Source organism: Sinocyclocheilus grahami, unplaced genomic scaffold (genome assembly GCF_001515645.1).
Source record: "Sinocyclocheilus grahami isolate Dianchi unplaced genomic scaffold, SAMN03320097.WGS_v1.1 scaffold33.1, whole genome shotgun sequence".
Lineage (NCBI taxonomy): Eukaryota > Metazoa > Chordata > Actinopteri > Cypriniformes > Cyprinidae > Sinocyclocheilus > Sinocyclocheilus grahami.
The window spans coordinates 1,949,420-1,963,982 of record NW_015505212.1 but is presented as its reverse complement, the minus strand read 5'-3'; the positions used below and the strand labels follow the sequence as shown (position 1 = coordinate 1,963,982).

The window sequence follows — 14,563 nt, the reverse complement described above, 5'->3', positions numbered from 1 at the left end:
TTGCCTGAATGAGGATTAGATTCACTGTTTTGGACGCCGCATTTAATTTGAGAACACAATACAGAATGACGCGTCCATTGTGCGATAGAGTCAACAGACACCAGCGCGTGCAGCAGGAGCAACAGCAACAACAGCCTCCCCCGGGTCCTAATGCCCGTTCGTTAATTTATTTACTTAGGGGGTGCTGTAGGCCTACTTGTAATAAAATGAAAGTAAAATACACAAATAACATTAAGATACTTGTGTTTCTGAATAAATAAAGCAGTAAATCATGAGTCTGTTTTGATTAAAATGTCAGAAGCTACAGCTTACATGAATAAAAATAACAAACATGACACTTGTAAATTAAATAATAAAGATTTATTCATGGATTATCACAAATCGATAATGAAAACTTAAATAGAAGTAAAGTAGAAAATTATTTTATTACAGTTATTTTTAAAGCTTTCAATGTACTCTCGTTAAAAAAAAAGAACTTTAAAAATGTTTTTTAGTTCTAACAAATAAGTTTTTGCTCAAAACGAATCTAAATAATTTGTTTATCATTTCTGCACAGGAGAGACTTGGTGTTTTTTCAAAACAACAGGAAATATATATTGCTATCAGCAACGACTATCGGCTAAAATGATTTGAAAAATATCGGCATTATGGCATATCGGATATCAGCAAAAATCTAATATCGTGCATTCCTACCTAGAAATGCAATAATCATGGAGGTATGCTCAAAATCTGAGAAAATTCAACTGAAAAATTTCAAGAGGGTTTAACGGTGCAAAAGGATACAAATAAAGGTAAATGAGAAAAAAAACTACATAAAATAGATAAACTACTCAAACTTTTCCCTAGAATGAAGATTTTATCTAAGATGCTTTTATCCAAAACAACTTAGATTGCATTCAAGAGGATACTTTTTATCAGTACATACAATCAAATTGAACCCATGACGTTGCCATCACCATTCTATTCTAATTGCAAGAAGAGCTTGATGTTGTTGCTGCTAAAGTAGGCCAAAACCACAGTTTTCCTACTTTCACCTTGTTTCGAAACCCGAAACAACATTCACGCAATCCATATCCGCACCTCCTTCCCTTCTATCCGTTTCCATCACGGTGGAATGGAAGAATGCCATAAATGCATAAGTTCTTCACAAACGCGGTTATAAAACGCACATCTTGCACAGATTTAGCCGTTTTACACAGCTACCACATTTTCTCGAAAGACCAATTATGACGTGACTCAGACCGAGCCTGAGGGAGCTGCCAGACTTCATACGTCGACGAGTGCTCCACCCTCCTTCCCGACGACTGCAAACAAAAAAAACCCCGGCTACACAGACACAAGGAGGCTGGGGGTGTGTATTTTCAGTTTCATGGGTTTACATCGGTGACTCAAATATTCCACCAATTCCCCCCCTTCAAAAAAAAAGACTTGCATAAGGATCCAGATGCAGCATGCATCTCTTGGAGTCCGTACAGGACGAGGCCAGGCACCAAGCGATCCTTACAGAGGCACTCCAGGGGCAACTAAAGCCAGCCAGGAGAGTTTATTAAAAATATATATCTATCTATGGACAAGGTTCCTTTATTTGCTCCATTTCAATCTCAGCATTAACTCCACTAATGTGACAGCTGTGGGTCACTGGACTCTGTCTTTGGGGTGCCAATCAAGACCTTAAGCCCTGGAATCAGGCTAAAGGACAGAGGTGCTCGTCTGTTTCTGAGAGGCTTTTTAACAGGAGATGGCTGTATCGATTTTAGCCTTGGCGTGACCGCTGTCTGAATGGAGTCAGTCGGTGGCTCCCCGTCACCCACGAGTGATCAGAGGCCTGACGGAATGACCTAGCAGAAGTGCGGTGAACCTGCAAACACGCAGGGCAGGAGGGGAGCACATCACGAGAGATCACTGTAATAGAAAAGGGGTTTAACCTTAATGTTGAAGCCAAAACCCTGTTAGAGTGCCAGTAATCCCTCCTGCTCAACTCTCACTTCAAGTGCTTTTCTGGCTGGAAAAGGCAGAGTTGTGTTCGGGTTGCATTCACGCTCTCGAAGATGCATCAGCATACCGTTAATCACAGCGTGGGCTTCAAATCTACATCTTATTAACAGACAGACGCCATTTTCCAATCTATTATTCTTCGCATAGTTCAAACACCAGCACCATTTCCCATAATGCCCACCTTGCGAATGAAATAACACTGAGCTGATGGTCAATGAGAACAATCAGAAATGCTAATGGTGTGTTAAACCTATAGCTCACAGATGTGTAGATCACCTCTTATCAGAGGTAATTTAAATAAACTTTACAAACATAAATCTGCAGAACTCCAAAAGGGCTTTGGCACTTACGAGGATGCTAATTGAAACGCTGGGAATTTTTCCATATTAAATATGTCTACACCAAGACAATGAGGAAATAATTAGTACAGAGGTAGAATCACAATGGCCATTTTAATCAACCCCTGTGCTAGCATTTCACCCTATTTATTCCAGTTTTGATTCCATGACCCACGGCTAAGTAATCACTTGAAAATTACTCCTCTGTTCTAATGGGCTCTTGCGTCTGAGGAACACGTGGTCTGAAAAATTTGCATCTTGAATCAATCAACTCTTTCCGCCCAAAATGATCGAAATAAAAGCACTCTTCAAAAGTGAATGCAGGTGAAATGCATGTGTACTCTATTAGAAATATTGGTTTGATTTTGAGAATTAATAGCAAAGTCTAATCATTAAAGTCAACAATAAATACCTGATTCTGGACCTAATGTAACCCCTGAGTGAGATCACAAAATTCCAGACAGAACAAAGAGACGTTGTCTATGCACAGAATGATGAACATGCTAAAATACTGACAATCATGTGAATTATTCAGTGTTTAAACACCTCTTGATCATTACATCATTCCCTTGAAATTCATTCAGGAATGAACAAGCTTTTCTGTCATTCAGCTAGGAGGCTTGCCACATCCCACACATTTGAGACTGTGAGAATCTTGTAATGCGTTTGTTCTGTGACACTGTACTTTACTGTCTTTATTGCAGCCTAATAGATCAGTGTGCGATTAAAAACGACACCGAAAGCTCAAGCTGAGCATGTTCAACCATCGTCCATTTCTGTTTGCCCATGTAAGTCAACAGACAATGCTGAATAAGCGTGATTCATCTTTAGTGAATTCTGCTAGCAAATTAAAATGGAAATATGATCAAATTAGATCAAATGTTGTAAAGTGTCCAGTCAAGTTGATTTCCTATCGATTTCCTGCTCTGGGTTTTAAATATCACATCATACTTCCCAATCCAATTAGTGCACTGACTTACAGCCCTACTCTATCCATCCTAAGCCAGACAACCTCATATACATGGTATAGTCTCACATATATTCTAGAACCTTGTGCAGATATTCACTTAAAATTATTAAATAATAATAATAATAATGTATTACTACAATTTAAAAATGGAATATTTTTTAATAGGGCTGCACGATTAATCGAATCCGATTGTAATGTGCATCTTGTCAGTAAAGCCGGTTCTGTGATAAAATGTTGTAAAGTGTCCAGTCAAGTTGATTTCCTATCGATTTCCTGCTCTGGGTTTTAAATATCACATCATACTTCCCAATCCAATTAGTGCACTGCCTTACAGCCCTACTCTATCCATCCTAAGCCAGACAACCTCATATACATGGTATAGTCTCACATATATTCTAGAACCTTGTGCAGATATTCACTTAAAATTATTAAATAATAATAATAATAATGTATTACTACAATTTAAAAATGGAATATTTTTTAATAGGGCTGCACGATTAATCGAATGCGATTGTAATGTGCATCTTGTCAGTAAAGCCGGTTCTGTGATTAGTAGTAAATCTCCAGCACATGCTTTCAGATGAAGCAGCATTTACTACACAGAGCTGTAGTTCACTGACAAGCTATGCAAATCGTGTTCATAATCACAGACAATTTAATCGCGCGATAATTAAATCGAAGAAATCGTTCTGCAATTGTGAAAGCTGTTTGTGTAGCTTGTCAGTGAACTACGGCTCTGTGTAGTAAATGCTGCTCCATCTGAAAGCACGTGAAATACCACATTTAATAACATGTTTTTACTCACTTCATAACGTCAGTCGAGTGTTTGAACTCCTTCTGTGAGATGATGTGGCTTCTTACACAGAATAAGGCACACAACATATTTCATAGTATTTAAGCAGTGATAAAGGCTATGTCGACTTGCATTGCATTATTATAGACTTTATTATAATAAAAATTATAATAAGAGGAACTCCGATAAACCATACATTGTTGTAGTCGTGTGTTTATTAGTCACGTTGAATTTATGAAAGCAGTTAAATCTTCTACTGCAACTGCTATAGGAATTTCCTGGGTTTCTTCTGCAAGGCGTATTTGGAGTTTCAGCGCGAGAGTGCCCTCTGGCCTTCGGATGGAGATTTACTGCTGATCACAGAACCGTGCTTCACTGAAAGATACGCATGACAATCGCAGCTTCTGCCTAATCGTGATTTATCGCATTTGCGATTTAATTACGATTAATCGTGCAGTCCTATATTTTCAAATTTTATTTATTCCTGTGATGGCACAGTTGATTTTTTTTCTTAATTACTCCACTCATGTCTTATTAATATCAATGATGAAAACAGTTCTGCTTAATATTTTTGTTGAAACTGTGATGCATAGTTTAGGTTTCTTTAATGCATAGAAAGCTCAAAAGAACAACATTTATATAAAAATGAAATCATTACATTATATACCTTTACGGTCACATTTGATCAACTGAATGTATTCTGAAAAGCATAAAAAATATTCAATTCTTTAAAAAAAAATTTTTTAAACGTACTCACCCCTAGGGGTGGGCGATGTAGGCTCAAAATTATAACACAATATTTCAAGAATATTTGCGATAATGATATTTATGACAATATAGAAAAAAAACAAACATGGAACAACGCTTTATTGGTGATTGCAGCAGGCAGCAGCATTTATTAGTGCAAACAAAATGAAGGGCATTTTCCATCCTTTTCCAATGAGCTACTGTCATCGATGACAGACTACCTAATTAGAAGTGTAAATCTATTGTCATAAGGTGGCTGCAGCAGCTGTGTGTTCGACTTGAAGCAGACCGATCAGTGTACAGGGCCGTAGCTGGGGTTTGCAGGGCTCTGGTGCAGGTTGTACCAGTGGGCCCTGTTTGAAATTGTGTAAATAGCACAAATATACAAATTAAACAATGTTTAAGTTTTTTCAAGTTTGTAGGTGTCCAGGTACAGAAACTGAATAATCAAATATAAATAGCATTGCATAGTCTTCACTGTATAAATTAAATATAGATTAATTCTTGTTAAAACTACAAAGTAATTGAGTAAAGAGCAGTGAGTGATTTTCTCCTATTTAATTTCTTGGATTAACATTAAGGACACTGACAGCAGCTAGTAAATTAGGCGCGGTCACTTTAAGAGATAATACATCCAATATAATGATACACATTCCATTTCTTACTCAACTGTTTACTTTCACTTAAGACATAACCGACCATTTTTTCGAGGATACTCGCAAAGACAGGTATTGTGACAATTTTGTATGTATTTGTCGTTTCAAGAGCAAGAAGATACAAAACTCAATTTGGTGTTAAAGGGCTGTAGACGCGGCTCTCTGCATGCACACTGTACGCACAGAACAGCGCGCGGTTGCTGAATTAAGCTTTTCATGTCTTTTTGTGCTTGTATGTTTAAACTGGCGAGGTGTATTTGTTCGTTCAGGCATGGGAGGAAGCGAAGAAGAGCTCGGTTTGATGTTTGTCTCCGTGTGCGCACCGAACTCGGCGTTTTTCCGCTTTGAATGTTTAAATTGGCAAGGCTTAAAACACGTGCAATTGATAAGCTTTCGTGACGACGCACATGCCGTCTTTTTATGCTGGCCTCGGGCAGTCAGTTGAAATCGCCAGGCCCCCTCTCTCTCCACGCCACTTCGCTAAAGATATGAGCCTTGCCTATTTTTGAAGGTAAGAGGGTGCGCTTGAATATGCTCTAGATGTCATACACCGATCAGTCTGCGCAGCGCTGCTTTAAGTTGAACACACCTATTGGGTTTGTGGTGTTGTTGTTGTGCACGCTAGGGAATGTATATCCGCCATTCGTCATCGCGACACTTTTTTATAATGTAAAAATTTATACCGGTATTATCGTGGGCGGTATAATATGGCACACCCCTACTGACCTCTAACATTTGATAGTGTGTGCATATCACTAGTACATGCTCATTTCAGGAGAGAAAATTAGGACAAAGTCAGCATACTGCAAGAGAGATAGATAGGAAAAGGAAGAACGAGAGAGAGAGAAAAAGAGAGGAAACAAGGTTGATAGATGAGAAATAGGCTATTTTTGTGTCAAACTTGCATCTTGCAGGGAACATGTTTCTAGGACAGTCCACCAGATTCCCACACAACGGGACTGTGGGAAGTGGGTGTGTCAGGACTTTTTCCCCTCCAAAAACAAGTGGTGAGAATTTTCCAATCACATCCTTTGTTTCAAATCTTTGTTTCCCTAATTATTTCCAACCGACTCAGAGATGAGTGAGATTTTCCATTACTCCACATCCATCTGACCTCATTTGCATAAAACAATGCCTTGAGTTAGTCAGTTAAACAACTGAGCTGATCCAACTTCAATCTTACATGCGGAACAACATCCTCCAAGATGTTATCAAGCTCAACATTTATAAAGTACACAAACTCGTATGAAGCAGAACAAGAAAAGTCTCTATGATGCAACCCCATGCTTTACCAGGTAACAGAGCTCCTATTTCAGTACATTCAAGTTCTCAGCTGTGATTTCCAGATCCAGGCCAGCCAAGGCCAAACCACAATGGGAGATCCTTGCTCACTAGGCTTCCGAGACTTTGGCAGAAGAACAACTGAATGCAACAACTTTACTGCAATAGAAAGACATTGGTTCAAATTCAGTACATTTTCTTTTAATCAGCACACACTTCACTCAAGCTATTGCCAAGACTCAATGCTACTTCCCCTATAGCATTATATTACCAACTTAAAGCAGCAAAGCGCTTACATAGATTATTCATTATCATAATCTCAAATCAAAGCTACTCCCAAAGGCAAAGAATAACAGCACAGCGGTAAATACTGAAATCAATTATCATCACAGTAAATGTTTTAAAATCATATCAGTGCTTTTTAGATGTAAGCTTCAGTTTTCAGTGGTGCAGAACTGTAGAAAATGCTGACAAAGGTTGATGTTAGGGCTGCACGATAAATCGCATGCGATATTTGATGCGTATCTTGTCAGAAGCTGCGCAAAAAATCGCGCGAATATGAACGTGGTTTTGCGCAGCTCGTCAGTGAACAACGGCTCTGTGTAGTTAATGCTGCTCAATGTGAAAGCACACACGTGATGGAGATTTACCTCTGATTACAGAACCGGCTTTACTGATAAGATGCGCAATAAATATTGCATGCCATTTATCGTGCAGCCCTAGTTGATGTCAGTTGATAATCCAAGTGAGATTGGATCACAAACTCTTTTAAGTTTATGCCAAAGTACTGACTAGTAACAAGAGAAATACTTTATATCAAATTAGTTTCATATATGTATCACTGACTGATAAAGTTCAAAACTAGATATTTCTGATTCAATAAAACCATTAGGGGAACTGTTTTTTTCCAAAGACATGGCATCTGTTACACTGCTTTCATTATAAAAAGTGAAAGCTATGATTCATTCTCAGTCAAGCGAAGATGAAACTTACGAGCAACATTCGCCAAAAATATGCATAAACAAGAGCTATTGGGAGTCTGGCCAATGATGTCAAGCATGTTTGGATTACATGACTCACACATTTGTTAACACTTACTTCTAACAAGATCATCATGGGTGTGGTTCTCGGTCATGTGATCCTGCCCGTCTGAAGTGGCATCTCCTGGTATCGGAGTTTGGGATGTTTCTGTAGCATCTGAGGATTCATCAGTGCAGCTGTTGCATTTATCTGGACAAAAAAAACAAAACAAACATTTTCCTTTAGGAGTTTTGCTGTTTCATACACTCTCAGAAAGAAAGGTACAACAGCTGTCACTGGGCAGGTACCTTTTCAAAAGGTACACTTTTGTACCTTTTAGGTACTAATATGTACACTTTAGGTACTAATATGTACCTTTAAGGTACCATTATGGACTCTTTTGGTACAAAGGTGTACCATTTGAAAAGGTACCGCCCCAGTGACAGCTTTTGTACCTTTTTTCTGAGAGTGTAGCTGCCAGGAAGCCAAGTATGCAAAAGGCCAGTGATGAGGTTCATACTGGTTCGCCTCAGCATCAAGAATAGAAAAAAAGAGCTCTAATTTGCCAGATAAAACAGACTCCTTTGGTGAACGGTTGCAAAACCGTGTGGGTGGATCAGGTAGGCCTGGGCCAGAACTCTGGATTTCATTTTCTTGATTCTGCTCCCGGGTACACGATACCTGCCAAGGTTTTTACAGCTATAAAGAGCACATTCATCTAAATTGGAAAATGGATGTGAGCAAAACCTGCCTGATAGGCATACAAAAAGATAGGCAACCTTTAAACGCTGCACTTAAACTTATTCAGCTCCAAGTCCATAGAGTAAACTGGGCGACATGCTTCTCCAATTCATTCTATTTGTGGCGGCCTACGATGTAGCCACACTCGAACAGAGGCCGTAGGTAAACGCTCATTTATTTAGTACTGTCAAAGCAGTCCTGTTACACAAACCTGTGTTTTTCCATCACTCAACTGCATGCTGGGAATAAAGCATGTGACTCAGCAAACAGAAGCGTGCTTTCACTTTTGGTGAGACTGGAGTGTTTAGTTTTGGGCTTTTTCCTCTCTACAGCCCTCGTTACAGTGTATTATGGGACAAGATCAATACGATACAGTAGCTCTAGATACAGAGATTGATATCACTTCATCTGGGCTTGAGGCTGATGAATGGAAACCCTTTATTCCAGCCATGACTTTTCAAATGCACATACAGTACCAGCAGCCTTGTGATGCATCGCTGTATTTAGTGATTACAGTTTGAAATAAATTGCTCTATTCTCCAAGCATACACAGTCCCCGGGGAGGGAAATCCAGTCTTAACGGAGAGACTTTGAAGGCCCTACAAAAATCCATTTGTCACCAGAGCCTGTGATTGCTTACTTTGTCCTACTTTGCCATTTTTTGACAGTGCTATAATGCTGCTTGGTATAAATAGGATAGTTAACGGTTCAGTGCCTAAGAAAAAAAAAAGACGAAGGGGGCCAAGCTTATTTTACATGTGATAATCTCACAAGCAACTAGAAAGTTAATTAAAAACTATAATTGGCAGTGGTTCCAGCTAATAGTTACCAAGGCGCTCCTTCAATCTTTATTGGAAAATAATGAAAACATTATCATGCCTACTGGCGCAACATACATATGGGGAATCTGTTTGCTAGTTGCTATTTATGCAAGTCAGTTACTGGTGGGTTCAGCAAGAATGGGACACCAGGTAAAGTGGGACAAATAAGTTGCATGATCGATTATCTTAAAGTGGTCATATGATGCGATTTAAATTTTTCCTTTCTCTTTGGAGTGTTACAAGCTCTTGGTGCATAAAGAAGATCTGTAAAGTTGTACAGACTAAAGTCTCAAATCCAAAGAGATATTCTTTATAAAAGTTAAGAGTTAACCACGCCTACCTAAAATGGCTCGTTCTAACATGCCCCCACATATCTACCTCACTATGTGGGAAGATTTGCGTAACGCCGCCCAAATGTTCACGCAAAGAAAAAAGCCGTAACTTTTATTCTCACTGTAGTATTGTTGCCGCTGCCGCCATGCTGTGGAGACACCGAAACTACTTTGTTTGGTCTTCCAAAAGAGCATCAACTTAGTGCTGTGGATCGCCGGATCGGCTTTCACCGTGGACGAAGCCCGGGGTCGTCACATGTGGTTGGCTCGTTTGTAATGGGTTTTCATGTTTTTGTCTCGTCGCTCCGGCCAGACACGGCATCAACAGTATGGTGAGGGGCGTAACATTTCCGACACACGCTTGAGGTATTCGGCTAATCACAACGCACTGGATAGCTGGCCAATCACAGCACACCTCGCTTTTTCAGACCGATGAGCTTTGTAAAAATCGACGCGTTTCAAAAAGGCGGGGCATAGCGGAGAAACAATAATGTACAGTATGTGGAAAATAATGTGTTTTTTCAACTTTAAACCGCATAAACACATTTCATTACACCAAATACACAAAATAATGTTCTTTTTAGCAACATCATATGACCCCTTTAAAAAAATCAGGAGATAAAACCAATGTAATCATTATGAATAACTGTCAAAAAGCAAATGTTTTCATTTGCCTGAGATTATTACAGTGGGCACTGTCAAAATGCTCTATTTATATATAAACCTCTAAAAGAAAAGAGAAAAAAAAAGAACAATTAAAAAAACTGCTCTAATCATCTTTTGTACTATTTAATTGCAGTAATGAATTCAGTTCAATTTAAAACATATTTGCTAGAAACATATTTGCTGTTTGATTTTTTGCTGATAAGGTCACTAATTATGTTCAAATACCTATAACGATCACACTGAAGCTATATTAATAATTTTAGCATACCCCCCCAAAAAAAAATAAAAAAAATAAACAAGGCTTTTATCAGGGTTTTATTATGCAAAAACTCTCAATTTTGCATAGTCCACCCTATTAGTAGCATTGTGACCAGTGTTGCCAATTTAGCAATTTTGTTGCTAAATTTAGCAACTTTTCACACTACACTACAGGGCTCGACAGTGCGACCATTTCAGTCGCATTTGCGACTGAAAACTACTGCGTGCGACTATGAAATTTATTTTAGGAGCACCAGTGCGACTGACCCGATCATCATCATACTTGTGATTGCGCTCAGGGAAGCTTCAAAGGTTTCTACGTGTTTTTGCAGCGTTGAGTAATGTATCACAGACATATCTCACGAATCCTTTCATAAGCAAAGTGTAGACGGAGTAAATAAGAGATTCATCGCGCAGTGTAGAGAGCTTCGTTCATTATAAATGTGAGATCGCGATTAACTAAGATGAGTGACAGCTTTTAATGATTTTTAAGGGAGTTTGTAAATGTGATACTGATTTAATACAATACAATTCAATAAACAAGAAGTTAATTTTAAGTTACTTACATTGTCTGACTATAACACTATTGTCTGATTTTGCTCTATTTCGTCGTTGAAAATAGTTTAAAACAAAGACACAGCAGAGCCGCTGCGCGTCTCCATTCAAACACAGCGGTGTTCCGTTTATGAATGAACGGGGTTTTTTAAGTCAGTGATTCATGATTACCCATTCATAAATACTGTCCATTGCTTCATTCCTGAATGAATCAGCCGTTCGAATGAATCAATTTAATGAATGATTCAGTAATAAAAATCAGTGACTTACCGCCACCTGCTGGCAGTTTTAGTTTCATTTTTAAAGTATCTTTTCAGTTATTTAAATCATTTAATATTTCTATATTCAAAATTTTATATTTAAAACATTAATATCATCATGGATTTATGGATTTAATTGCACTCATTCCACTTCTGAACCTCATTAAATGTCTGAAAGTACATCAAACAACACTTTTGTGTTCTTCTGTGCCACCTCTACAAATTATTTTTGTTAATACTGATTTCATTTGATTTTTAACTTGTTTCTTATTCTACTCTTATTCTGTTGTTAAGCTTATAAAATATAATTTAAGAATTTGACAAAAGATGACATACTTTTAATAAAGTTAGAGGAGTCAAATATTACCTCGTAATGGGAAGGCTACTTTTTGATAACATTTTGGATTATTGATTAGAAGGTGCTCCTAAAATTTTGAACATGCTCCTAAATTTTTTAAGTTAGGACCACAAGTGCTCCTAAAAAGAAAAGTAAGCGTCGAGCCCTGCACTAGCAACTTTTTCTTCCAAAAGCACCTAGCAACAAATCTAGCTATGTTTACATTTTATTTGGCTACTTTTAGCAACTTTTGATAAGTGACTCAAACGATAAAAAGGCACACATTTTCCATCTAAATTACACAAAATGAGTAAAAAAAATAAAAAATAAAAACCAAAGATGCATAGCAGTACACACATCACATGAATTAAGTTAGCTGCTATTAGCAATTGCTCAATTTAATAATAATAACTGAATAATTGAATAATTGTTCATTTATGATACACCTTGTTAGTAGCTTGTACCTGTGATTGTTGATCAGTTAGTACACTGTAAGAAAAATATCTAGAAAAATGGAAAAGGTACTAGTAATTTTCCACGACTTTATCCATTGTAACCCTGTAACCCGAAAACACAAAATACAATGCGTAATTTAAAATGCAGGTAAAAAACCTGTGAAAAATCAATACGCAAAATTCCTTCATATTAACATTAAAATTAAAATTGTAAGCCCTAATTGTTCAAAAATGTGTACATTTAAAAATACAGCTACTTATATTTTAACATTATATTGCATTGTATTATTTTACGAACAAATCTAAACTAACATACATAAAATATTTTTTTGCAGAAATTTGATGTAGTGACAATTTTGCATCATAATTACATAACGATGTCATCGTGTAATGATTTCACAACGCCTTTTAGCAACAAACTGAACTTCCTTCAGCAACTTTCCCTGAAAAATAGTTGGCAACAATGACTGTGACAAATATTTAAGCATCATTAACGGTTACAGTCCCAATACAAACATACAATTCACCATTCATGCTTCAAAATATACATTCAATACAATAAAACAACCCGTGCATCCATGATATACACATGAATCAGAATCTCAAAAATGATAAATAATAAAGTCTCACACCTGTTGTTTTGGACAGAAGTGGGTTTGTCTCCTCTCGTGGCTGCTTCTTTGGCCCTTCGGGCCCCTCCGGAGGTAAAATAGTCTCCGAGGACATGAGCCAGATGTTTACTAAACACACCCAAAAACAACAATCCTCCAAAGCAATCAGCCCTCAAACCTGCAAGAAAGCAAACTATTGTGATATCAATCGCCGTTCAGTGCGTCAGAGTAAACAAACTCAACTCCAGCAGCTTTCCTACGGAGTGACGTCATCACGGCGAAATGTCGTTAAAGTTAGTGGAAAGTTTTGCTTAGGTTTTTTTTCTCCACAAACGAAACTCTCGATGTCACACACACACTCCTAAACATCCTATCAACTTGTTAAGTTAATACTATTTGTTTGCCAAACATGTAACAAAAAAAGTTTGCTGGTTAACGTTACCTTTCAAACATGTTAACTCCCAAACGCCTCTATTCCCATCCTTTCTTCAGACAAAACGAAGTCCCGTCAGAAAAAGGTTTCCTTAATAGCCCGTTTAGGATCAAAAATAATAATAATAAACGGTCAGATTGCTCCCAAAAACAGTGCAGAAATCCCTGTCAGGCAGACGCTGAGTAATGAGTTTGTGCGCGAGACTCCCGCGCGGGCGCTCGAGCTGCAGCTGCAGCAGAAACTTTGAGCTCGAACATTTTCATCACATCCGGATTCCGACGATCACAACCAGCTGCATTCAGATGTTCGAGAACTGAGACTGTTTGTTAAATGACTAAGTCTGTCTTTCACACTAGCAGGCATGTTTACCCAGCGACGTCGCGTTGACTTCTGTTGTTCCCACCTCACCGGACTAAAAATATAGCTTACTTTTGAGCCTGGAGCGACTAAAAAGTGGTTATTGTAATTATAAATAACAGTACAGACTTCTTGATTTCATGAGAACATTTTTACTTTGCTGTTAAAAGTGTTACTAGCCTTGACAATTGCCTGATAAATAAATCAATAAATGTTTCTTTATTGTACGTTTTTATTGGGTCTTATTGACTGAGTAATGTCTGACCATTTACAGTAAAATTGTACTGTTATATTAAAATTGTTACCAGCCTTGCAGGCAAATAAATAAATAAATAAAAGCTTTCTATTAGGTCTCATTGACTTATTGATTACTTATAAATGATATAGCCTTGCAGGCAAACAAATAAAAGCTTTCTATTAGGTCTCATTGACTTATTGATTACTTATAAATGATACATATATGATAAATATTAACAGTCTATTTAATAAACCTATGCCTATAAACCTATAATATACAGTAAGAAAGATATCGTAAAAAAGATGATACGTGTTGAAGGAAATATCTGTAAATTAAATGGAAAATATCTATCATTTATCATCTATCTATCTATCTATCTATCTATCTAGGCTGGTGGCTAAGAAAGGCAGTTAACCTCAGGTTTCGGAGATTTACATAATGGTGAGAACAACAGATTTCTATTGTGATTACATCAATGCTTACTCAGTGTCTTTAAACCCTTTAAATTCTCAGCTGTCTGAAATCTGCACGCATGCATACACAAAGAGCCCTCAACTGATTCAGTCCATTCTCGAGGTGGCCTTGCTGGTGGATAAAGCGTATGAGCATGGAAGTGATTGATGTGAAATATGCCCTCCTCATTGACTGGGTGAACTCCATTTTCTGCTTCTAATACAGAAATCACTCCAGGTCTGTGGC

At 37.7% G+C, this 14,563-nt stretch overlaps 1 protein-coding gene across 4 annotated transcripts in view; it reads right to left on the bottom strand.

Annotated features, from left to right (window-relative positions):
* LOC107580133 (myoD family inhibitor domain-containing protein-like) overlaps window positions 1–13,542 on the bottom strand; it is a 63,556-nt gene extending 50,014 nt beyond the window's left edge. For 3 of the 4 annotated variants that reach the window (XM_016265891.1, XM_016265878.1, XM_016265897.1), the window contains exons 1-3: window positions 13,279–13,542; window positions 12,858–13,014; window positions 7,879–8,010 (exon numbers count right to left, since the gene is read on the bottom strand). In XM_016265891.1, coding sequence (XP_016121377.1) covers window positions 7,879–8,010; window positions 12,858–12,951 — 226 coding nt within the window. In that variant the 5' untranslated portion in view covers window positions 12,952–13,014; window positions 13,279–13,542. Of the gene's footprint in view, window positions 1–7,878; window positions 8,011–12,857; window positions 13,030–13,278 lie in introns of all 4 variants that reach the window. The other variant, XM_016265884.1, reaches the window with a different exon arrangement.
* Between the last annotated feature and the right edge of the window lie 1,021 nt (window positions 13,543–14,563).